The sequence below is a fragment of the Schistocerca serialis genome, chromosome 9, assembly GCF_023864345.2.
Source record: "Schistocerca serialis cubense isolate TAMUIC-IGC-003099 chromosome 9, iqSchSeri2.2, whole genome shotgun sequence".
NCBI lineage: Eukaryota > Metazoa > Arthropoda > Insecta > Orthoptera > Acrididae > Schistocerca > Schistocerca serialis.
This window is the reverse complement of record NC_064646.1, coordinates 292,644,074-292,669,134: the sequence shown is the minus strand read 5'-3', so window position 1 is coordinate 292,669,134 and position 25,061 is coordinate 292,644,074. Positions and strand designations below refer to the sequence as shown.

The 25,061-nt window shown below is 43.1% G+C and overlaps 1 protein-coding gene across 1 annotated transcript in view; it reads left to right on the top strand.

Annotated features, from left to right (window-relative positions):
- LOC126418511 (peroxisome biogenesis factor 2) overlaps positions 1-25,061 on the top strand; it is a 94,426-nt gene that overhangs the window by 55,306 nt on the left and 14,059 nt on the right. The window contains exons 3-4 of the mRNA XM_050085310.1: positions 522-692; positions 12,922-13,116. Coding sequence (XP_049941267.1) covers positions 522-692; positions 12,922-13,116 — 366 coding nt within the window. The remainder of the gene's footprint in view (positions 1-521; positions 693-12,921; positions 13,117-25,061) is intronic.

Sequence of the window (25,061 nt, the reverse complement as noted above, 5' to 3'; positions counted from 1 at the left end):
GTGGTAAGCAATGGCCAGGCGATCTTCAAAGACAGACTGGTACTGCCGACTCCTTTACTTGTATGTTCATTCATTGATACGTCTGGGATGTGATTGGTTGGCAACTTGACATAGTCATCCAACAAATACTGTTGATGCTTTGTGTACTTGCATGCATACCACCTGGAACAAAATCGACAGGACTATATCCAGCCCCTCTTTGTTGCCACACTATGTTCTTTAGAAGCTCTAATTGCAGCTTGTGATTTCTTCATTAAATACTGAATTCTCAAAATCACAGATCATTACAATTATAAATGTAATCATTTGTGTGTTGTTATGTATGTAATCTTTGATATAGGGTACATGAGCTTAAACTAACTAGTTTACACTCATGTATCTTCTTTGGTGTTGCAGTTTTGATAAAAAAATTGTGTATATTATGAAGTTCTATATTTTGTATATCTCAGTTGAATATTTACATCACTACAGAGAGTCATTTTGGTTGAATATGTTTTATTGACTGTATCTTCCGTTTGTAGCTATCTGTTGAGAAGAATCACACTACTTTTGGTATGCAATTATTGGGAACAAGATTTGCTGGTCAACCTAACAGACAGCGATTGGTAATGTTGGCCGTATTGACTATTGGCTCACGTTACTTCAAGCATCGCTGGCCAGATATTTCCAGGCAATGGAAATTGGGACCTCAGGTGAAAATAATGTAACTAATAATATAACTAAATTTCCTTCCATAATATCTATTGATAATTTACTGAATGACCAATAAAATTTGTTGGTATTGTTCTACTAACTGTGATTTTGATAGATGGAAGAAAACCAAACTGGAACAGAAAAGTAGCAGATGTATTTGTTGACTGCCTAGCATAGCAGCAAGTGAACTGAAGTCCAGGCCATAATGGCAGCATGTTCTTGTTTATGTATGAGAAGACAATGAGATGGTGACATTGTATGATCTGGCAGAGTGCTCTTGTTCTAAACACCTAGCAACAATTAAACAATGAAAAGGCAAGGATAAAGGATAGATATTGCTACTAATCATATAAAAGAAATGTTGAGTCACAGATAGGCACAACAAAAAGACTGCTACACATTTTAGCTTTTGGCTCAGAGACCTTTGTCTGAAGTGAAAGCACACAGGTACAACTTGTGCACACATGACCGCTTCTCTGGCCGCTGTTGCTGGGGTGAGTTGTGACTGTGCTTGATGGGAGCAGCAATCTGCTGTGATTGGTGGGGGTAAGGAGGAAGCATGGGGTGGCGAGTTGGGGGGGGGGGGGGGATAAGCAGGGTGGCTGGGCGAAGGTGCAGTGCTGCTTGTGAAATGTGTGGGGACATGGTGTGTAATGTTTTAGGTGAGCTAATTTAGGCACACATTTAGGCGAGCTAATAGGCCGCCCAGAATTGCTATGAGGTAAGGTGTATTTGATGTTTGACTGATCATTAACAGGCGAAGGTCTCAGGGCGTATTGTGGCAGTTCCAGCCTCTGGCTAGGTGATCAGCATGAACGAGTTGAGGTACAAAGTCTAGCAGTGTTGGCGGAAATGGGGAAAATCCTGAAGCTGGGAATTTAGATGGCTGTTACTCACATGGTGTTTGTGCAGGAGATGCCCCGAGGAACGCCGAGTTGTCAGGCAATCTTAAAGATGGCTGAATTACAGCTCTTTGAGATTCAACAATAACTCACGTCAAATATTAATGCAAATCTGAATACATTTGTAATCTCAGAAAAATGAGGTGCATCCAGTGATACAGTATCCCAGTACCTGTAAAACAACAGAAATTTCATAGTAAATAAACGTTTAATCAATGAACTATGAATTAACAACTTTTGTTTCATGTGATTTCAGCACATGATATCTCGGATGATAGCATTGCACTATAGCTATTATCTCCAAAAACTAGGTAGCTGTACCTATATTATTTCTTGGTTTATAATGTCTTTTATATCTTTTTATTACACAAATCTTTGTCAGAACATTGTATTCTCCACATTTACACAGCAAATGAACACAGCATCAATACCTCATATTTTGTCATACCTGTGTTTTTATTTAATGAATAGTTTATTATTTTGTCAGTAACTTTATTTGGTTACAAGTCATATTTTAAAAAAATGTTGCTAATTTAAAAGTGATCAGTGTGTTAGTGGACAGCACATTTGTAAAGAGAACCAAAAGAAGCTTCTGGCAAGCAGGCATAAATAATTGTTTATATCATATTTAATGACAATCTGTGGCCATTTATTGTGAGCACCTTTGTACAAGAATACTGACTTATTTATGGACAAACCTTTATTTATATTTATTTTGAATTTTTTGAGTGTGACTAAATATTTATAACATTTGTTTATTTAAATATTGTTGTGATATATTATTTCAGTAGAGGAAAGTGGTCATATTGAGTGACATCGTGTCTTTAGACTTAAGAATGATGTGTTATTTTTTGTGGCGACAGCCTTCAGACAATGGAGAAGCAGACAGTAGCGGAACACTAGGGGAGTCATGTGGAGACTGGGACTTCTCATGTGAAGAGCTCAAGAGAGCGATTCTAGACACTTTATGTTGAGTTCTTGAAGAAGGCTGACCTGCCTGCAGTAACGTGCACGATTTGCCATATAAGTGATCGATTATGGGTGATGAATAGCCACTACCATACTTAAATTTCTCAAGGGACTTTATATTTCGAGAGGTCTGAATATGTTCCAGACTAGAACTCTTAGCAATTTCTGCTTGATTTACAGAACTGAGAATGGGCAGAGTATGAGCTACTTTATAAATCATCATGTTGAACCCTGAAGTGTTTTAAATTGGTAAATACTTCATGTACTGTGATTATGAAATGGACTTAGTTTTTGCATATTTTTGATGACTACTTAGCTTGAGGATTTTGCTATCATTCCTGTAATGCTCTCAACATAACTTTACTCCATTTGATAAGGCTACTTTCTGCCGTATTTTAATTGAATATCGTAGGACCACTTCCCATTTATTTGAGATGTCCTTTCTTGAATAAACCCTATTTGACATACTTCTCTGTTTTCTATAGCAATTACAGATGTTAAAATATAACCCTCATTATTAAATTATTCATTTACTTTTATTTTGTATTTCTGTGTCTTTTGTTAACTTGCAATTCTAACCAATGCGTAGACTGTTTGACTGCAGGATCACAGCTACAGGTTGTTATTTGCAATGAATAAGCTACTGGGCATGAAAGCAGATGTGCATGGCTCGAACGTATGACTATTTCAACTATTTTTTCAAACAGGGCTGTGCATAACCCAAGTACCTAAGGTACAAGTAACCACAAGTAAAGATGCAACCGTTATGCTCGTATGGGATACTGTTCAGGAAGAGCAACTACACTATCTGTAACCGTTAGGTATCATCACAGTTTTTTCATTGAGGATATGACTCTAATCCTTTCAGAATTGCAATTGTAATTCTAATCTGTTACAATATTCTGTGATCTAGGTCCTTGATTGATGTCGCACAGATATTCATCGGTTATGACAACAATCAGAAAGGAATTCCACAAACAATTAAATAATTCATGGTACTTAGCTATATGTAGCCGAAACTGTGTGACATTTGGTTATAGGTAATAAATAAAGGTTGCCAGTTCATAAGTGAGCAAAAGTTATTAATCCTTAAGTGTGAAGGTAGACAGTAACTGAACAAAATGCACATGCATGAGCTGAATGGAAAAGTTATGTATGACAATATGTCTTTGAGTAAATTTTCAATGCATTGAAAAGCTTTATAATTGATAATATAATACAATACAATATAATATAATATAATTGATAATATTATCATTAGTTATTAGGTGTTAGTAACACATGATGTGAGATGCACTGAGTGACATTGTTCACTGTAATGCTATCTGTCATCAGGTTTTGTGAAGCAAACTCCCATGACTCATCACTGTTTATAATAGATATTACTTCAAAAAAAGCTCGTAATAGCTTTGTAGCAACCTCGGAGGTCACTCCACTCCTAACCACTCCTAACCACACGGGAAACACAATGCTTTCAGCAGTCAATATGCCTCTACCTACGGGATGCACATTACATAAAATAAGAAGTAAAGCTATAGTAGTACATGTGATATCAATTGTTTACCTTTTTGTTGTGCTGACTAATAAAAGTCATTATTTTGAAGTGAAGTGTGCCATGTGTTAAGTACCTACAAAGTGGTGACACTGACCTATCATGAAACAGTTTCTGCAGCAACAAGCAGAAATGGAACAATTGCAGTACCAGTTACGACACTAGCAACAACTGGTACAACAGCAGCAGCAGCTACTCTGTGATCAGTGGGTGAGATGGCTGTGCTACAACAGTGACACAAGACACAGCTTTGAACAAGGCCAGAAGCAGAGAGACCACATTTGGCAAAACTACAAGAGTCGCTGCAGTTGCGCAGCCAGGAAACTTCATGTTCAAGCATCCCGACATTCACTGCTCCCCTCACTGGTGGCGGCCAGCACCAGTTCTACTTGTGCCGTGGGTGCAGCCCAGCCTGCACCCATCTGCACCCACAAGGTCGACCAGTCTGGTTACCTGCTACCGTTCTCTGGGACTGTCCCAACAGTGCAGGTGAACCACACAGCATTTATAGCACCAGCCCTCTGGAGCGATTTTCCCTCACTTTGGTTTTACATACTGAAAGCTATTTCATCACCGCTGGGATAATGCAAGACTCCACCAAATGCACATGTGGTGGCTCTACTTGACAGCTGCTCTACCAGTGAGGTTAGCGACATAACCACAAACTGATGCCTCCAGGAAGTATGAGTACTAAAAGCTGAGCTCATTCAGTGGCTTCCCTCTCTAACAAGCAATGCTTAAGATAATTGTTGCACAGGGAGGAAATTGGCGATAGGAAGCATCACAGTGCCTGTGACACCTTCCCACCTTCGACATACCGGATGTTCTGGACCCACTCCTACAATCCCTGTGGAGGTCTCACTTGCCAGAGAAACATCACATTCTATTCCTGGTAACGCAAGAAGTGAACTTGGGTCAGATGGCAGAGTCACAGGCACAGTAACTGAGGCCACCACTCCGCAGATGTTTACTATAATGCCCACCAGAGACAGACTGGACGACATCATCTCGTGGGTTGATGAGTTGATTCAGCAAGTCACAGCCCTTGGCTTATACAAATGATGGAACTCCATGCCATCACATGGATGACTTAGTGGTCACTCCTTGCACTTGCTTGATTGGAACTGGTGTTTTTAATGTCATTTTGGCAACAGGACATGTAGGTGCAGATCGTTGTGTTTTCATGCTCATGCTCTCATGCTCGGCAGGAAAGTCTGCCAGCAGCACTGGCCTGGACGACTTCTGCAACATTTACTGGTAACAGACAGGATGTCTTAGGCGCAGTCTCTTGTGGGTACCAGACTGGATGTAAGTGTGTTTCCAAAGTGCTCATTGTGTCAGACATGACTGCATGCAAATGATTACTTAGCCACTGCAAATGGTTTGCCCATAGCTACATATGTACACTTTTCAGTTTGAACATTGGTTTATGAAGTTCAGTCAAGTTTAGTTTTATAGTCACAGGCACAACTGGCACAATAATCAGGCTGGATGTCCTGTCGTTCAGTGACTTTATTCTGGATGTAAGGAACAGCTCCAGTTTGGGCTGGGTTAAGTCACTGGATGTTGCATGCCAGCACTGTGAGTGCAGCGACTTTTTGGTACACTTCCTCAATATGCCACCACCTCTGGTGCTTCTGCCAAATAAGTTCCTATCAGTGATATGACCTGCTGGAGTGTTGTAATTGCCTCACCACTCAAAAGCGCAACACATCAGGACCATAGCAGAAACAGAATTTGAATAAATTATCTGAGCAGGCATGGCACAACCATCAGAAAGCAACTGGGCCTCTCTTCTTCACTTGGTACCAGAGAAATTGGATGGCTGGTGACCCTATGGTGATTGTAGAGGACTCAACACCCAGACAATTGCCAACAGGTACCCTTTGTGCCATATCAGAGATTTTGCTTGTGCCAGTTGGCAGGACAAACATTAGATCTGGTGAAAGTCCTGGCAACACAGGACATCCATAAAACTGTCATGACCATGCACTTTTCACGTTTGAATCCCCATACATCTCATATACCTTGCAGAATGTATCACAAGCTTTCCAGTATTTTATTGATAAAGTTTTGTGGGAATTGGACTTCTGCTTGGCATACATCGATGACATGTTGGTGGCATCATTATCCTCAGAAGAACACGAAAGAATGTACCCATAGTTTTGCAGAGGTTTGATGACTACAGAATCCTTATAAATCAGGCTAAATGTGCCACGGGTGCTGACATTCATTGGATTTCAGCTTTCTGCAACCTGTGTGTATCTGCCAGTGGAGAGCATTACTATTCTTACAGCTTAGTCTACCTTGTAACTGTGTGCAAAGTGTGTTGCTGCTTGGGGATTATAAAAATTTTACCCCAACCTGCTGAAGTCTAGCCATCATTCTGTGCCATTCTCGCAACATGCAAAGTGAGTGTGGTTCCACACCTGTACTTGGACTGATGAACTCCAGGCAGCATTTGGGACCTGCCAGACAAGCCTCAAGCAAGCTACACTCCTTGCGCACCTGTTCACTGAGACCCCACTAGCAATTTTCTCAGAACTTCATCATGTGCTTTCAGTGCCATGCTACAACAGAATGTCAATGGGCACTGGCAGCCTCTCACTTTCTTAGCCAAGAAGATTACAGAGAGGCAGTTCTCTTGGCCACCATTTTACACAGAAGTTTTAGCAGCCTATGAAGCAGTTAGATACTTCATATGTACGATGGGAGGGCATCCCTTCACTATATGTGCAAACCATCGGCCACTGACTTTATTTTTGCAGCCTCAAAATGACTATCCTCAGTGCAAATCAACAACCCATATTTTATTTGGCAATTTACAACAGACACTCAAACAAAAACATAATTGCGAATACCTTGTCTAGAGTGGAAAGCATTTCTACAACTGTGAATTTTGGCAGCATGAAATGATGATGAGGAGTTGAAGGACCTGCTGAAAGGCAAAGACTGGCCTGCAGTTACTTCACATGCTACTGCCAGGCACTGCAGGGTTGATATACTGCAACAAATCAGCATTCCAACAGTGGCCATTTGTACCTGCTCTTCTACAATGAAAGGTTTTTAATTCTCTACATGCACGCAACTGTCCTGGAATGGTAGCTACGAGGGTGCTAGTAACCCTGCCAAAGGCACAAAATAACATGGCACTGTGAGCTCTGCACAGAAGTTTTGGCATCCCGGAGGCACAATTTTTACACATTCACCTGGATTTGGGGATTTGGGAGGATCACTCCAAGCTGTGTGTGTAACAACTGGTACTGTGTCATGGCAATTGACAGGTACACCAGGTATTCCCAATGGAAACACAAACTGCCAAGAACCTGAGGCGCACCTTCACCAGTGGTTGCATTTCACATTTTGGCTGTCCCCAACAAGTGCCTTCGACCAGAGAAGCAGCGGGAGGCAGATATCTTTTGTACAATGGCATGTTGTATAGGATGCGCCTGGCATGGACTTACCCTAATCACACAGCTACAAATGGCATTTTGGAGCACTTACACAGTTTCTTGAAGGAACTATAGTACGGCACATGACAGATTTGTGGATCAGTGCACTCCTGGTAGTACTGTTATGATTGTACAGTGCATTAAAAGAAGTCGTGCATGTCACCCCAGCAGAGAGCGTGTATGGCAAACCTCTGTGTCTACCAGGAAAGTTTTTCAAACAACAACCTGGCCTTGCGTGCTCTAATGAAGATTTTCTCACAGAACTCGGGAAGCAAATGGAGACCAGGAGACCAAGTGGAACAACACTGCACAGAAAACAGGCTGCCTTCATTTTTAAAGATCTGCAGTGATGGAGTACTTTTTCCTCTGATGCAGCCCACTGTGCGGAGAATTGCCCAAGGCCCATATGCAGTAATGGAATGCAATAATAGGACACTCACTCTCTGCTTTAAAGGAATAGACACAGTCAGTTGACTGGTGCAAGCCAGCCTACCTAAGTACAGAAGATGCCATCAAAATGTAGGTCACCACTGGACGGAGAACACAGGCCATGCTGCAGGTGCAAGAACTGCAGTGTCATCCAGGACAGTGCCACTTGCCTGGAAATCAATCAGCCACCATCCACTCATATGTAGCAGTCACTTTGTAACACCAGCCGACCCATTATCATCCAGTCACAACAGAAATGCAGTATGGAAGGAAAGTGTGATTCTGTTTCGACCCAGAAGACATTCACAGTTCAATTCCATAAAAATATTGTTTTTTCTCTTCCTTGTGGGAGTGTGGTCTAGTGACCTCAGCTCCCAGGTTATTCCACATCTGTCTGTCAGCGATGTCGTGTGTGTTTGTGTGGTTACTTAAAATGCCTTACATAAAATAACAAGTGGGACTATAACACTACATGTGAGACCAGTTGTCTGTCTTGTTGTGCTAACTAATAGAAACATTATCATCTTGAAATGAAGTGTACTGTTTACTCAGTACCTACAATTTCATTAACATTTTGGAGACTGGCCACTTAGAAGAACATTGGGCCTACGAAACCGGCCATTTATGCCGTTATTTAAAGAATAACTGTAACTTATGTAGATGTAGTTTCAAGAGTAATGCACATTTTTTTTTTTTAAAAAAAAAAAGAAAACAAGCTTCAAGATTTATTTTTCGTATTGACTTTAGTTCTTTGATAGATTACAAATTTTAAAATAGTGATGGCAGAAAGTATAATTATCCTCCCAAGGAAAAAGTATGACATGAGTTATTGAGCAATTTCTTCCTCCTGAGTTTCCAAAATTTTTTGTTCATGGAACAAGTGTGGTTTATTTGTAGTAGAATTGCAGCAAACTGTGAAACCTAAAGAGTACATGTCAAAATTATGTCAGAGCAATCATATTGGCTCAGCCATTCATGACAGCAGCTGTTATGTTTGCTAATGTTTCTTTCAAAATAATTCCAGAAATTGACAACATAAGGCAGTACCAGTCAAGGGACAGATAGCGAGACGTCTGTAATTTGTTCTCATATGAGATGAGTCCAGTTTTTGAGTGATCAGTGGGAGGCACTGAGAAAACTGCAGCCCAACCTATACTTGAGCACAGTCTTTTTAACACAAAGTTGTGGCACAAGCTATGCTCAGGATTGGTCTTCAGAGCAGTAACTAACAACAAAAACTTTGGGGCAACCAATATATGAAAGTCAAAAATACATGACACATTTGCAAATGCACAACAAATCTGAAGTCACTTCAGTCAAAACTGAATATTCATTTTAATTTACCAGTCATTTAAAGTAGCTTTTATTTTGGACTGCTTTTGATTAGCTACTGATAAGATGCAGTATAAGCACTAAAATGTGCAATGAGCTTTAGTAAATTATTACTACATCTAGTTTCATGAACTGATTAAATTTAAATTAACAGCCAAGTGCAATCAAATTCCTCTCAGTTGCAATAATATTCTCTCTTTCACTTATGATTCACTTGGAAGTGATGATGAAAAGGTAGGATCTTGCTGATGGTTAGCGAATAGTGATAATCTGTAGAAATCAAGTTAATTAAATGATTATAAACACTGCAGTGTTCAAAATGTCGCGTCTGTGCTGGCAGGCCTTCTACATAACTAAGCAGCTAAATGGCGTGATCTTACTTTTAGGTGAGTTTCAGGTGGTATGACATTGTGCTTATGGTTAGTAATTAACGACAATAAGCTCTTCGTCAACAATGAGGGACTTTTAGTAAAGTGAAACTATATGGTTCCAGAGATCTTTTCAAGTCTCAAAAATGTATGGTATATATGGGAAGAGAAGTGACAAATTAAAATTTTCAGTCTGCATATGTACATCATAGACGTTTGAGACTTGAAAAGGTCTCTGTAGCCACATAGTTTCATTTATTTAAAGCACCTGTGTGTAGGTGTCAGGCAGGATTGCAGTTTCTTTTGATGCTGAAGTGCTATTCTAGTGCAGCTGGAGAGCCTCTACAGTGCTGTTCAATTTTAGGGCGAATACCAAATAGACTGAGATGTGAATGGGAATTTACACTGAGGAGGGAGGCATGCTAGGGTAGTCCATGCAGTTGTGTGAAGCCAATGTGCCAGAGTGACATAACAGTCAGTGCTTCTGCCTAGTGAGTGGAAGACCAAGGTTTAAATCCCAGCTTTGATACAAATTTTCATTCATCTCTTCAGTCTGTATATATACAGCTTTTAATAATTTTGGCCACACCAAACTCTTTCTCTCATTCTTCAGTTACCAATTCTTCTTGCATTTTTAGTACTGTGACCAGCTACGTGCATGGTCATCCATTTGCAGTGCTTTGCCATACTTAAAACACCATTTTGACAATACACACTTCAGTGTGCACTTGAGTGTCGCCATGCTTGGTGCATACTTCACCACTGATAACTTGCAGTTAGAAACTCAATCCCTTCCAAGCCCCTTCCCCTTCTTTCTCTTACTGTCTCTATTATTACCATACCTGAACCATATTTTTTTGAAATTTATACAATACAAATATCCCTGACTTTGCCAGTCTGTCCACCACAAAGTTTCACAATATTATTTTCCAGTGGTTTTTCATAAACATATTATGGTTTTTTAAATAGTGAACACTGACAAAATTAACAAGGTAGATACATAGCTAAGAAGTGACTTAAAAAATACAGAATTAATTAATTGGTAATTGTGAGGCACTGTGTTCTAGTGTTATAAGCTTTCCAAGGATTTTGCCTGTAGGGCAATTCGCAGGTATGTGCTGTTACTGTTAGTCATTGTATTAAGAGGATAATACCAATTTTTGATTCTCTGGGTGACATACCTGGATTTCAGAAAAAATCTTTAGTCTTACGGACACATGCTATGTTTGTCAATTGTTAGGCAATATCTGTGTCACTGATTACATAATGAAAAGAAAGGACAACTTCTACATGGTGATCACTGATCCACTAGAAATTCCAATGACATAATAGGGCTCTCCGGAAGTATTAAGGAAAGTGGATTCCTCTTCTTTTCTCCATAGTTATGTATGAATTTTCACAATGGTGAATTATTGTGTTTTGTTTTTTGTCGGAAACATTTCTGTACAGTAAAATTCAAAAGGAGAAGTGGAGGATCAAATTCTTTCCTGGAATGGGTTTGCAGTAGCACTCTGTCTTGTTTTGTTATGGAAAAAATGGATGATTTTTTTTTAACAGTAGTAGGCAACCTGCATTTTGTGTGGGACTAGCACTTCTGAAAAAATGAATGTGGTAGGGAGTTTGGCTCTTCCATTGACAGAAATAGAATTAAGTTGTTAAGTTGTTTAACAGAATCAACACTACATTGATTATCAGTTTTCCCAGAGGCACTAAGCTGTTAGAATATAGGAGAGCCTATGCAGACTTTGACAAAATGGACAGAACCCAGTAGCAAGTTGAAAAACTGAGTCAGTCCATGAGCCTTGTTGCTGACTGTTGAAGGCAGTTATTTGAGTTGCAAGTGCAATTCTGAATACTGTTTACTGATTTGAATTTGTTACATATAATAACACTAAAAATATGTTCAGATGGGATATCTATGCCGGCCGAAGTGGCCGTGCGGTTAAAGGCGCTGCAGTCTGGAACCGCAAGACCGCTACAGTCGCAGGTTCGAATCCTGCCTCGGGTATGGATGTTTGTGATGTCCTTAGGTTAGTTAGGTTTCACTAGTTGTAAGTTCTAGGGGACTAATGACCTCAGCAGTTGAGTCCCATAGTGCTCAGAGCCATTTGAACCATTTGGGATATCTATCCAGGTTTGCCATGGTTTTGAGGAAGAGGGGAAAAACTGACCAAAGTTGATAGACTGCAGAGTAAAATAACTTTGCAAAAACTTACGATAATAGGGCCATGCACAAACAATGATTGCCAATAGACCATAAAAGTGTTTTCAGAACAGAGAGAGGTTTGAGTGAGACTTTGTACTTGGCTAAAGCTCTGACTGGTCCTGGATGGTAGAAGTGCTGGGATTGGGAGATGAAGTAAGGAAACCATGCTACCTTCCTTTCTCCTCCCATAACCCTCCTAGATTGTATTCCGTGACCTGTCACTTGAAGGAAACTTGTGTTTATAAAAACTGGTAATACTAATATCCATTTATGTGTGATTTTGTGTTTTGCTGTGAGTTATTGCACCTGAAGGTGAGTACTGGCCAGCACATGTATTATCACTTTCTGAATTTAACCGTTTTCTGAATGGAATTTTTATTTGTACAAAAATGTGTCTTATGACAAAAAAGGGGTCTTTTTCAGGAAGCACAGAAGAAGTGTAGAATTTAAGCAGAAGGTAGGTAAAGAAAGACATTGGTAGTAGGCTTCACTCGTCAACATTTTGAGTAGGCAGAAAGATGAGGTAGATCTACTTATATATATGATTGCATTTCTAGATGCAAATTGCATAATCTGAAAGGATGAAGTGAATCACTTCTCTGTTCATTTATTCCATATTTGCAATAAGAATCCAGCCATTTATAGTGGCTCAAGTGCAACTGCCATGTAACACTGTCTTGCAGTGCACAAACACAGGGGATGGAAAATGGAAAAGTGTGCTATTGTATTGCAAATTATTCATAAATAGGTGAAGCTAGTTTGATGGAGATTTGAGCAACCGCTAGCATTATTTTAAATGAAACCTCCTGGTGGATTAAAACTGTGTGCTGGTCCACCAAACAGTTTTAATCTGCCAGGAAGTTTCAAATCAGAACACACTCTGCTGCAAATTGAAAATTTATTCTGGATAATTTTGGATGTTTACTGGCTATTTAACATGCTGTTACACAGTTGTTTGTTTACTTATAAGGTTAGTGCGTACAGATTATTGACTGATGCATTTTCATACTATTTGTAGGCTCAGCGAGCAGTAGACTGGATAGAGACAACAGTGTTGATTCTGCAGTTCTTAAACTTACTGCTTTTCCTACACCAAGGTCGCTATCCGACACTCACTTCACGCCTGCTGGGCCTTCATGTTGAACCTGTTAGGGTGACTCGCAGGGTTGGATACTCCTTCATGGTCCGTGAGCTGCTGTGGCATTCTTTTAGTGTAAGTGCTCTTTGTTTCTTCTTTGGCATTTATGTATCAAGCAGCACCTTTGATTAATCATGCAGCAGTAAATATAAGCAAAACAAAAGAGTATAAATGATAACTTTTAGAGATATATTGTACAAGGTCTCTATTTTAGAAACATATATTGAAACTCACCAGTGACTATTTATTTGTAATTTGTTAGGAATATATGATTATTGCTTCCAGACTGTGAAATATATGCCATTTGTGCTTTGTAAAGAACACATTCATATTATGTTTTATGTAAGGGTATGAATAAACAAGTTACCTAAGAAAATGTATGTGGTAAAGCCAGAAAAGTTGCATATCATTTGCTAGTTGTTTTAGTCTTTTCAGGGCAATCAAGAAGAAAAAACCATTTTTCTACCAAAAAATGGTGGCCATTTTCATTTCAAACATGAAGTGATGGATCCATGACCCATCTAAATTAACAAAATGGCTCATAAAATGAGTAAAATGTTTTATTAAATTGTACAAACAAATTAATTCTTTTTCTCTTTGCATTTACTGTTTGGTCAATATTCAACAGCTGTGCCACCTACCTTCTTGTCATGTAAAATGTGATGTGCTCTTACTTCTACCATGCCTGTATCATCAGCTGTTTCATATTCATTTAGTCATAAATCACTCAGTAGAAAATTCTGTCCTTTTATGAAGCTTTCGTCTGTGGTTCCAGTTTTAGAACATCTTTGACAATGATATTCCTAAAGTTAAGCATGACTCAGTTTGGAATTCAGCTATCTAGCTTCATATTACTGAAAGTAAAAAAGCAGACTCATTATCAAGCTTCAGCTTTGGATGAAGAATTTTGTGGCAGGCTGGCAGTCCAGTTTAGCCATTCAAACAAATTGTGCTTAACGTTACTGCTTTTTATAAAGTATTCAAACAAAATTAGTCAGCTGATGAAATTGGCTGTAGGCCATAATTATTAAGTAAAACAACATAACATAACAAGCAAACAAAAAATGCTGAAATCAAGACCATTTATGAAACAGGCTGAAAAGTTCTTACTTGGGCTCATATTTCTGCGAAGAATGAGCCTGTGGACTACCTGATTATCTGATTGCTTCTTTCATTCAACAGTTATACCTATCCTTAAAGGCCGAGAAATGTAGAAATTTATGGCCTGAAACAGGACATGAAATACATTTTAGTGTGGTCACAGTGTTGTCCTCAGCCATGAATCTCTCATTCCACTCTCCTGACCTGTCAGATTCTATTTTGTAGAAAGTCGATGCTACTCTCCACTTCAGAGCCCATTGACCAATCAGGATCCAGAAACTAAACATACCATTTCCTGTTAGGTTGCAGAATAGATGCTCACTAGGACGAAATGGGCACTGTTGCAGGCTGTTTTTGAACATCAGAACAGCATGCAGGATTCAGTGAATCACATTACAAATGCAATTTAATTTTTTCCTTTAAAAAAGTTTGATGAAAGTGTGTGGCTGTAGAAATAATTGTTTTGTTTGCTATAAAATAAGATTTGCTTCTGTCAGTCATGATTTTCTTTTTTTTCTCCTGCATGATGCACTTTAGGAAATATTTTCCATTTTCAACTGTACAGTCAAATGGGGTGATTTCGAACACCGGGGCGAACTCAGACAGTATGGCTTATTTGCTCTTTGCCACTGCATAGAAGCAAAGAGTTACTTATTTTAACATCCATGCGCTAGTTATTTTGAGCGCAAGATTGCATTTATCGCTTTCCACAACTTTTATTTTGCGTAAATTGTTTCCCTAGGTGAATAACTGACGAACAGTCTCAGTGTTAAAAACCCATGCATTATCGTAAAGTGGAAACCTTCTGTTGTTGTGTCAAGTGGGAAGTTATTGTAACTGTAATTGTTAACGCGCTCAGTAGAAAACAGCATTGAGACAATTTCTGTACAAGTTTGTCGAGTTTTTCATGCAAGGTTATAAAATAACGACAATTTTTGTAAAACTGTGTACTGTGTGGGGCGATTTTGGACAATGCCAAGAATGTATAAGAGCAAGAGAGGTGCTGCAGCACAGTGTAATTATGACCTGGAACTTTTAGATAAAGCTATTTGTGATATTCAGAGTGGTAAATTATCGTACAGAAAAGCATGTGATTTGTATGGTATACCTAAATCAACCCTAAAAAATAAAGTGCAGGAAGCACATCCGAAAAAAATGGGAGTACAGCCAGTGGTAAATAAAGAAGAAGAAGAAATGTTGAAGCAAGGTATCTTGATGACTGCACATTGGGGATTTCTCTTCACTGAATTGGATATTAGTTATTTACCTTGATAAATCTGGCCAAAAAGAGAAGAAATTTGGTAATAATTTGCCAGGAGAAGAATGGGTGCGTTTATTCCTCAAACGACAGTCAGAAGATCTTTCCATTCGCTTAAGCGAAAATAATAAACGAGCTCGTGCAGAAGTTAACAGAGAGACTGTTAAGATGTTTTTCCCCAATATCAAGGCAAAGCTGGAAAATCTCCCACCTGGCAACATGATCACTATAATGAAACCATCATTCCGTATCACTTATTCGTAACAAAGGGCTACCTTAAAATGTGTAAAATGTCACCAAAATCAAATAAAAAGCATGTAGAATTTAAAAAAAGGCAGTAATTGTCCAAATTCACCCTCTATATACTGTAACTTCGGACAGAGATTTAAAAAACACATGTGTCCGAAATCACCCCAATCCAGGGGTGACTTCGGACACTTTATTTAACTGCCTCAGGTAAATATACCTACACATACACTTTCTGGTTCTGGGATATTTTATTCATTACACATATACCCTACCACTTCTATAACAATCAATTTAATCTAACGATATATACTAAAGTTACAATCAAAATAACAACAAAACCATCCAAAATCACCCCGTTTGACGGTATTTTTCGTGTATTATGATATTTATGCTTGATGTTTGTGATGCCGCATTATTGAGGTGCCTTTAGGATTTCTTGTTGCCTTCTTGTGCGGAAACTCATGTACATTGAACATCACTCATACAACTGACAGTCCACAGTGCACATGAAAAACAGAAACATACAATAACAAACATTTTATGTAGAATATCTTTGTGACTCACCATACAACTGATCATTTTATTGTCAAATTCTTGAGATAAAACAATTTTAAATCTCTCTGGCCATTGTTTTCAATTGGTAAATTATCTAATTTTCCTGTTCATGTTATATTCTTCTTCTACTACTCATCAACTACAAGTTCCCCTCCCCATCACCTACCAACAAACGTACTTGTGTTTGTGGTGATTTTAATCATGCTTACCATTTTTTATGTTTATTAAAATTTCAGATGTGATACATTGTTCCAAGGTACATGAATCTTATGAATTTTTATGCTTCAGATTCGATGAAAATCTAACTTGTAAATTTCTACCAGAATAAAACTAAGTGCCAGCCCATAAATCAAACTTGTAAACCTGTAACTTTGCCTTTCACAGTCAATGCTGTTGTCAAGTGAGCTGTACAGGCACTAACATCTTCAATCTTACCAGTTTCTCTCTCGTGCTTTCCATTCATCACAAATCCTGTCCTGCAAACGTATTGGGACTGAAAGCTTACTAAAGGGCGTGAATGGTGTAGCAAGATCAACTCAAGCCGATAAGTAACCTCAAGTGTTTTGGCCATAAATCCTGGGGAATGATCAGTGCATGGCTTTTTAAGTTTTACAAGTCATTCATCAGCTTCTATCTTGATATTCTGAGCACTTTTTGGAGAGGATGGAATGGCTTCAGTTTGTATCTGGTGACACCTCTTCTGAAGTGACTTGCTTGTAAGAATCTTTTTGTCCTCCTGTCATACCCTTTCCTTGTCGTTGGCCTACCACTGCCATGTGGTGGGCGGGCAGCGGTAAGTTATGGTGGAAGTGATGAGAGGGCATTTGTCATGCCATTCCCCCTCTCGTAATAGGCTGTAGGGGAGAACTGGGAACAGCATCTATATAGTGATGTCCTCATCAAGGTCAGTGGTTGGCGCCAGAGGTGTCAGTGGTGGTGTCAGAGACAATGGATGCACAGGAACCAGAAACAGAAGTGGCGGTGACTGTGGCATTTGGTGCAATATGGGCTGCACTGGTGATGGCAGTCCAGGAGTGGGGGCGGCGGCAGGGACTCTAGACAGCAATCTGCCAGGCAGCGACTGCACTATGGCATGAAGCAGACCATTTGCGACACAGGAACAGGCATTGGTGGGGGCAGGAGAGGTGGTGGGCCCTTCGGAACAGACCCCACCATGTATGGGTGCAGCTGGATGAAGTGACAGGTTGTCTGCCCATCAGAAGTGTGAATGACACTCAGGCACCAGCCCTGGTGATGCTTGATGACAGCAGGAACCCAGTTGAGCCTGCAGCCAAAACCATTAGCCCAGATAGGCACATATGCCGGAAAAATCACTGAGCCGGCAATGGATGTAGCAGATGAAGGAGGGTCCATGGTTGGTATCCATGTAGCAGCACCTCCGGGGTCTTGTCTCCCACTGGAGTGAAATGTTACAAACTCAAAAAAGATCTAAATCAGCTTTAGAGGACTTGCCAGATACATACTTCCGTATACGAGTTTTAAACTTCTGAACCATGTGTTTGGGCTTAGCATTAGATTGACGATGAAATGGGGGAGCTGTGAAATGGTGAACACCACTAGCCTGACAAAAAAGATGCAGGTTCTTGAAAACAAACTGGGGGCCATAATCAGTAATCATGGTATACGGAAATCTCTCAATTGCAAAAATCTTAGATGGAGCCCAAATAGTGGCCACTGTGAACATGGACAGTGCGCCATGTAGGGAAGTTTGGAAAAGGCATCCACTACAATGAGCCAATACTGATTTAGGAAAGGCCCAGCGAAATCGACATGTAGATGCCCCACAGGGGCTGCAGCATTGTCCAGGTGGAAAAAGGTGCGTGTGGGGCTGCCTGTTGCTGAACATTGTGAGTGTAAGCAGGGATAAGTCACATAATGTCCCATATATGACTGGCCAATACATATGCAGATGGGCCAAAGCTTTCATGCGAGAGGTCCCCCAATGCCTAACATGCAGAAACCGCAGTACATTACGGTGTAAGGAAGTGTGAATCACAACCCAGGCAGCAGCATCCTTCGTAACTAACAAAAGAACCCTGTCAAACACATAAAGGCAGTGCTGGAGGAAGAAGTAATATGCAAGGGATCCAAGGCATGGCCCATTAGTTTTTCTGGCCACCTGTGCTGCACAGGAGAGAGGACCCAACTAAGTACAGGATCTGTGGTAACAGCCAATGCCATAGTGCCACTAGTGGTGGGAAAACCATCAACCATATTCTGGTTCTCAGTATCTAAATAGAAACAAAGCAACTCGTCCTGATCAAACACAGGGTCCGGTCCGATTGGAAGTGTAAGCAAAGTGTCATTAAGACCCAGCCATGTATTTGTGCACCAACACCATGCCAGGACCATGCTGACAGACACCTGGAGCCAGCATGAGATGCTGTTCCAGATAAAATGTGAACAGACATGGGGCAGATTGAAGCTTAGATTTAAGCAAAGTGAAGGCTTTGTCACAAGCTGGGGACCAAAAACAAGGGCACATTTTTATGCAAAAGTGCATGCAGGGGCTGAGCAACAGTGGATGCGTCTGGTAAAAAGTCATGGTAGTTCGCAACTTTACCTAGAAATGCCTACAGTTCTGTAATGGAGGTTGGCTGCAGCAAAGCTGCAATTGCATCAACATGCTGACCGGCTTGACCCCTGTGTGAGAAACCTGAAAAACTAGGTACTCAACTGATGGCTAAAAAAATTGAGATTTAGCAAGATTGCACTTGAGAGCTACAGACCACAAAACAGAAAATAACGACTGAAGAGTACTAAGGTGACCTTCGGTGGGAGAACTCGAAACAATGGTAGTGTCAAGGTAAGTGATGTAGCTGGGCACAGAGGCTGTCAGCTGTTCTAAAAAGTGCTGAAAAATTGTGGGTGCACTTGCAGTGCCCAAGGCAAGTGTTGGTAATGGTATAGGAATCCTTCTCTTAAGGATTCGAAAGGGAAAGGCAACATTTGGAGCTGATCAAGCTGGAACACAACAGTTCTGGGTCCAGTCAGTCTGGTACTCTCTGTGGATTGCGTCTCTATCTCGGCGGTACTGCGTTCTGGTTGTTGCTCGTTGTTGACATTTGCCTGGCTCTGGTTCAGAGTGGATTTACTGTTGGTGTTGTGGTTTTTACAAGCCTCCATTGTTTTATCTCTTCCTTGTTTTGTCGGTCATAGTCGGTCGTTGTCGGTTGTTGTCAGTTGTCGTTGGTCTGTCGTCCGACTTGTCCTTGTGTTTACCCGGTGGTGTGTGCTCCACCGCTGGTGGCTTCCCAACCTGGCGGCTCCGATCCGCAGCCCAAGGTGTTCCCGCAGTTGGTTTTGGTCACTACATTGGCAACGAGGATGGGATGGAAGAGAAATTGCTCACTCTCTTAGAGCAACAGCAGCAGCTCATACGACAGCAGCAGTTGGAGGTCTTACAGACATCGGTGCAGTTGCTCTCAGACAGGTTCAATAAGCGGGATTCCCTCCACCCTCATCTCCCAGGTGCCCCGTTCCCACGTCCGCCGTCGTTCCCACCGTTCAACGACGCAAAAGAGGATTGGGAAACATACCTGCATCATCTGAAACAACATTTCACAGCCTTTCAGGTGTTGGGTGACTCTCTGCAGCGGTCGTTATTCTTGTCTTGGGCCTCACCGGACACGTGTTTTTTGCTCCGCAAGTTGGCACCATTGGCCAACCCCGTGGCTCTCTCCTTTCACGAGATCTGTGTGTTGCTAACTAACTATTATTCCCAGCGATACCATGTGGTTGCGTCTCGCTTGGAATTCCATCAATACCACAAGCAGCCGGGTCAGTCCTACCATTCCTGGGTGACGGATTTGCAAAGCCTCAGCCGCAAATGCAACTTCACATGCACCAATCAGCAGTGCAAGGCGTCATATGCAGATTCGTTAATTTGGGATGTGGTCATTCAACTGGCACCCGATCCAGAGGTCCGCACTGCGGCGATAAAGTTGGACAACCCCTCGTTGGAAGACATTCTGCGTATTGCCCATTCCTTCAAAATTCCTCAAGCGCCAAACGAACGTCTCATGGCGCGGCCCCAGGTGGCAGCGGTCGAGTCCACTTCCCGATCCACTCCTTCCCGCCGTCGATGGGGCACAGTCTCCAGAGGGCACCGCCGTCGAGATTCCTCGCTGTCTGACGTCTCTATGGCGTCCGAACCGCCGGTTGCCCCTCGATGTTGTGCCCCCAGTGCTTCTCGGCCCACACTCGAGCTGACTGTCCCCATCGCTGGAAGACCTGTTCGCTCTGTGAGAAAGAAGGCCACCTTCGATCAGTCTGTCGTAGCCGCTCGACCTGTCCCCGTCCCGCCCCTGCAGGACAACAGGAGGCCGTCCATGCTTTACACGCAGTCGCCCCTCGGACTGACAGATTGACTCAAAAGTTATTCCTCACCCTATGCATCTTTAACGAGGACGTCCGTTTCCAGGTTGATACGGGGGCCACCGTTTCTTTGGTCAATCTGACAATGTATGCATGTCTCGGGTCTCCAGAATTGTCCCCACCCTCTCGGAGGTTGGTCACCTACGGCGATTGTTCCACCCCTCTCCGTGGACAGTTTTCTGTTATAGCCATCTACAAAAACGTTCCCCGGCCCCTTACCCTCTTTGTGGTGGACCACCTGTCGGCTTCGGACATTTTTGGACTAGATGCGTTTACACGGTTTGGCTTTTCCATTCAAGACAAAGTGCAGTTCGTTTCAACTATGGTTGCATTTCAGGACCTAGACGATCTGTGCATGTCCTTTTCCTCCCTGTTTTCGGTGGACCTGGGCTGTGCTTCCAATTTCGAGGCACACATCACTTCACTGCCGACCGCACGGCCTCGCTTTTGTCGGGCTCGGCCTGTTCCGGTAGCCTTACATGTGGCCGTCAAGCAGGAACTCGATCGGCTCCAGGCTGCTGGGGTTATCGAGCCAGTACAATCGAGTGCCTGGGCAACACCCTTAGTGGTCATCAAGAAACCCAATGGATCGCTTCGGCTTTGTGGGGATTTTGGGGCTACGGTCAACACTCAGTCTTTGGTCGAAACTTATCCCATTCCTCGACAGGAAGACCTTCTCGCTGAACTGGCAGGTGGCGAGCACTTTTATAAGATTGATCTGGCAGAAGCCTATCACCAATTGCTATTGGATGAGGAATCGCAGGCCATCGTCGTCATCAACACGCCTTTCGGTCTCTATAAATACAAGCATCTTCCGTTTGGCATTTCCTCTGCCCCTGCGATTTTCCAGCGGTATCTCGAGCAACTTATGCAACCAATACCAGCTTGTGTCAATTACCTCTATGATATCTTAGTCATGGGGCGCACATGCCAGGAACATCTGTGCAACCTCAGCACCTTATTTCATGCCCTGCAGGCTGCGGGTTTACGTTGTCGGCTGGAGAAGTGCAGTTTTTTTCAACTGGAAGTGGAGTACTTAGAACATTGGCTTAGTAAAGATGGCATTCACCCTTCGGACCGCAATGTCGCTGCCACCGATGCCCTTCCCCGTCCACAAAACTTATCCGAACTCCAGGTATTTTTGTGGAAAGTCAATTATTACTTAAAGTTCTTACCCCAATCCGCCCACGTCGCACATCCCCTAAATCGCCTGCATATTAATGGGGTACCTTACACGTGGACTTCTGCCTGCGATCAGGCTTTCACCCACCTGAAGACGATGCTGAAAACTGCCCCTTGCCTTACGCCTTTCTCTCTGGATTGTCCCTTGGTGGTGAGGGCCGATGCCTCAGCGTACGGGATTGGGGCAGTCCTGGCACACAGGAATGAGGATGGGTCGGAACAACCTGTGGCATATGCATCCAAGACATTAACTCTTGCACAAAGGAATTACTCTCAGATCGAAAAGGAGGCTCTTGCCATTATTTGTGCAGTTCAGAAATTTCACATATACCTGTTTGGGGTGCAGTTCACCCTCCTCACGGATCACAATCCCTTAGTGTCGTTTTTCGGGCCCCATTCACACCTCCCAGAATAGACGGCTCAGCGTCTTCAGCACTGGGCTTTGTTCTTGCATAATTACACTTACACCATCCGCTATAAGCCCACCAGTCAACACACTAATGCAGATGCCTTGTGACGTCTCCCAGCAGGACCCGATCTGGCGTTCGACGAGCAGGAAGTCCTGTGCTTCCACATCAACTCTGCCCGCCAGGAGACTATCAATGGATTTCCTCTGACAGCTACGCAAATCGCCGCTTCCACATGCATGGACCCCATTCTGCGGCAAGTTCTCTGCTATGTGACCCATGGTTGGCCTCCCTACCTTACCCGACGTTTGAAAACTGACTTCAGCCCGTGGCGTCATGTCTCACACAGACTTTCAGTAATGGAGGACGTCCTCCTGTTGTCCACAGACTCGGATGCCCACCACCGGGTTCTGCACTTATTACACCGCGGACACTGGGGGATGTCTCGCATGAAGGCGTTGGCTCGACAACATGTCTATTGGCCAGGGATCGATGGAGACATTGAGCACCTGGTCCGTGGTTGCACAGTGTGTGCGCGTCATCAGGCTAGTCCTACACAATCTTTCACGCCGTGGCCAACACCCAGCCAACCCTGGGACAGGATCCATCTAGATTTTGCAGGCCCCTTCTTAGGCTCCATGTGGCTCCTCATTGTGGATGCCTATTCCAAATACCCATATGTGGTCCGTATGGCGTCCACCACCACTGACGCCACCCTCATCGCCTTGGCCCAGGTGTTGGCCATTGAAGGCCTTCCTCACACGTTGGTCACAGATAACGGGCCCCAATTCACGGCGTCCTCGTTCCAGAACTCCTGCTCAGCTAACGGTATCAAACACATTCGCTCTCCCCCCCTTCCATCCTTCATCCAATGGTGCAGCGGAACGCCTGGTCCGCACTTTCAAACAGCAGCTGATGGAATCAGTGGAGCCGTCAGCCACCACCTCAGCCTTCACCTATTTTCTAAGCACCTTCTGCATTACGCCGGTGGCTGGTCATAGTCCTGCCGAACTCCTCGGACCCTCCTCCACCTGCTGACACCATCCCCTTCTGGGCCCCGCTCTCGCCCCTTCCAGCGTTACGCCCCGGGCATGGCCGTGTGGGCCTGCTCCTATGGCAGCACACCTGCATGGACACCCACTACAGTGACGGCGGCTCATGGGCAGCGTGTGACGACTGTACAGACACAAGTGTCGCCACCATAACCAACTCCACCCTCGGGCCCCCGCCTTGATTCCTCCCTCACCGCCTTCCCTGCTTCCTGGTGCAGACACGTCCCTCGAGCCCTTTCCTTCAACCTCCATCTCCTCGCCGGCTCTGCAGACACCCCTTCCGCCTCACCAGGGTATAGAGACGCCCTCTTACCTGCTGCCCTCTGGTGACACCTTGATGGATGCTGCAGACAGTCGGCACTCCCTTTCCCCAGTGGTCCCTCGGGACGTATAACAACCCGTGCCCTCGTTCCGCCCGCCTTGGCATCGTCCGGAGCATTTCCGCGCCTATGCACCAATTTTGGGGGGGAAGGATCTAGTACCTCCCGCCGTGGAAGTCGAACACGCGCCAGAACAAATGGATGTGGCCAGCCCATAGAGGGCTCCGTGTCCGCGGCGGCTCTTCCGCGCAGCGGCTCTCGTGCAGCGAGGGCGCCACTGCTACACCATGTGCAGACTGCGGCCAATAGCCGCTCCCTCCGGTTTCGTATATAGTGACCTGCTCTGCCCTAGTCCAGTCAGTCTGGTATTCATTCTGGATTGCATCTCTATCTCGGCGGTACTGCGTTCTGGTCGTTGCTCGTTGTTGACATTTGCCTGGTTCTGGTTCCAAGTGGATTTACTGTTGGTGTTTGGTGTTGTGGTTTCTACAATCCTCCGTTGTTTTATCTCTTCCTTGTTTTGTCGGTCGTTGTCTGTTGTTGTCGGTTGTCGTTGGTCTGTTGTCCGACTCGTCCTTGTGCTTACCCGGTGGTGCGTGCTCCACTGCCAGTGGCTTCCCTGCCTGGCGGCTCCGATCCGCAGCCCAAGGCGTTCCTGCAGTTGGTTTTGGTCTTTCCAGTAGAGATAGTGTTTATGTCCATGGTACTACTGTGTCCTCCATGTTTGAAGAGGAGTTACACACCAATGCAGTGTGGCCTTACTTTTGACACTTGTTGCAAACGGCCCAATGCTTAGGGCATGCAGCACACTCGTGGTGGGTGAAGGAGTACAGGCAAGATGTAAAGGGGGCACCTGGCTGCTGCTGTTGTGATGCGGCCTGTTGCTGCTTTTGCGATAACCGACACTGACCTATGTGACGCTGAGTTGAAGGTTGTACTGCTGCAATGGATTCCCTGTCATCCTGAACACTTACAGAGTGCCTAATAGGGGTTGGTTGAGCAACTTCCATTACCTCCTCCCCATACAGCTTTCTGGTTGCCTGCAGCTCATGCCACTTTAACGCATTGTGCTATATTGAGCACATCCGTAAACACCGGATTCTCACACTGAAGTGCTTTTTGATGGATTTCCCCATCTTGGGCCAGACGCATAATAACATCAAGCACCATGTGATCAATATAGAATTCGTGATGGGTGCTAGTGACAAATTTACAATGGTGGCTCAACCCATGTAATTCTGCAGCCCAGGCTTTGTAAGATTGGGTTTGGTGTTTCTGACAATGGTAAATTTCCACACACATCACAGTGACATGTGTACTGTCACAGTAATAGAATGAGAGAAGCTTGCACATTTCATCAAATGATAAGCTGGCCAGAACATGCAACAGTGCAAGTTGGCACAACAGCAGATAAGCTAGGAAAGAAAGAAATCCACAGATTTGCATCACCCAGGTGAAAAACCTGGAAATGTTGGTGTAACCATATCTTCTAGGACAT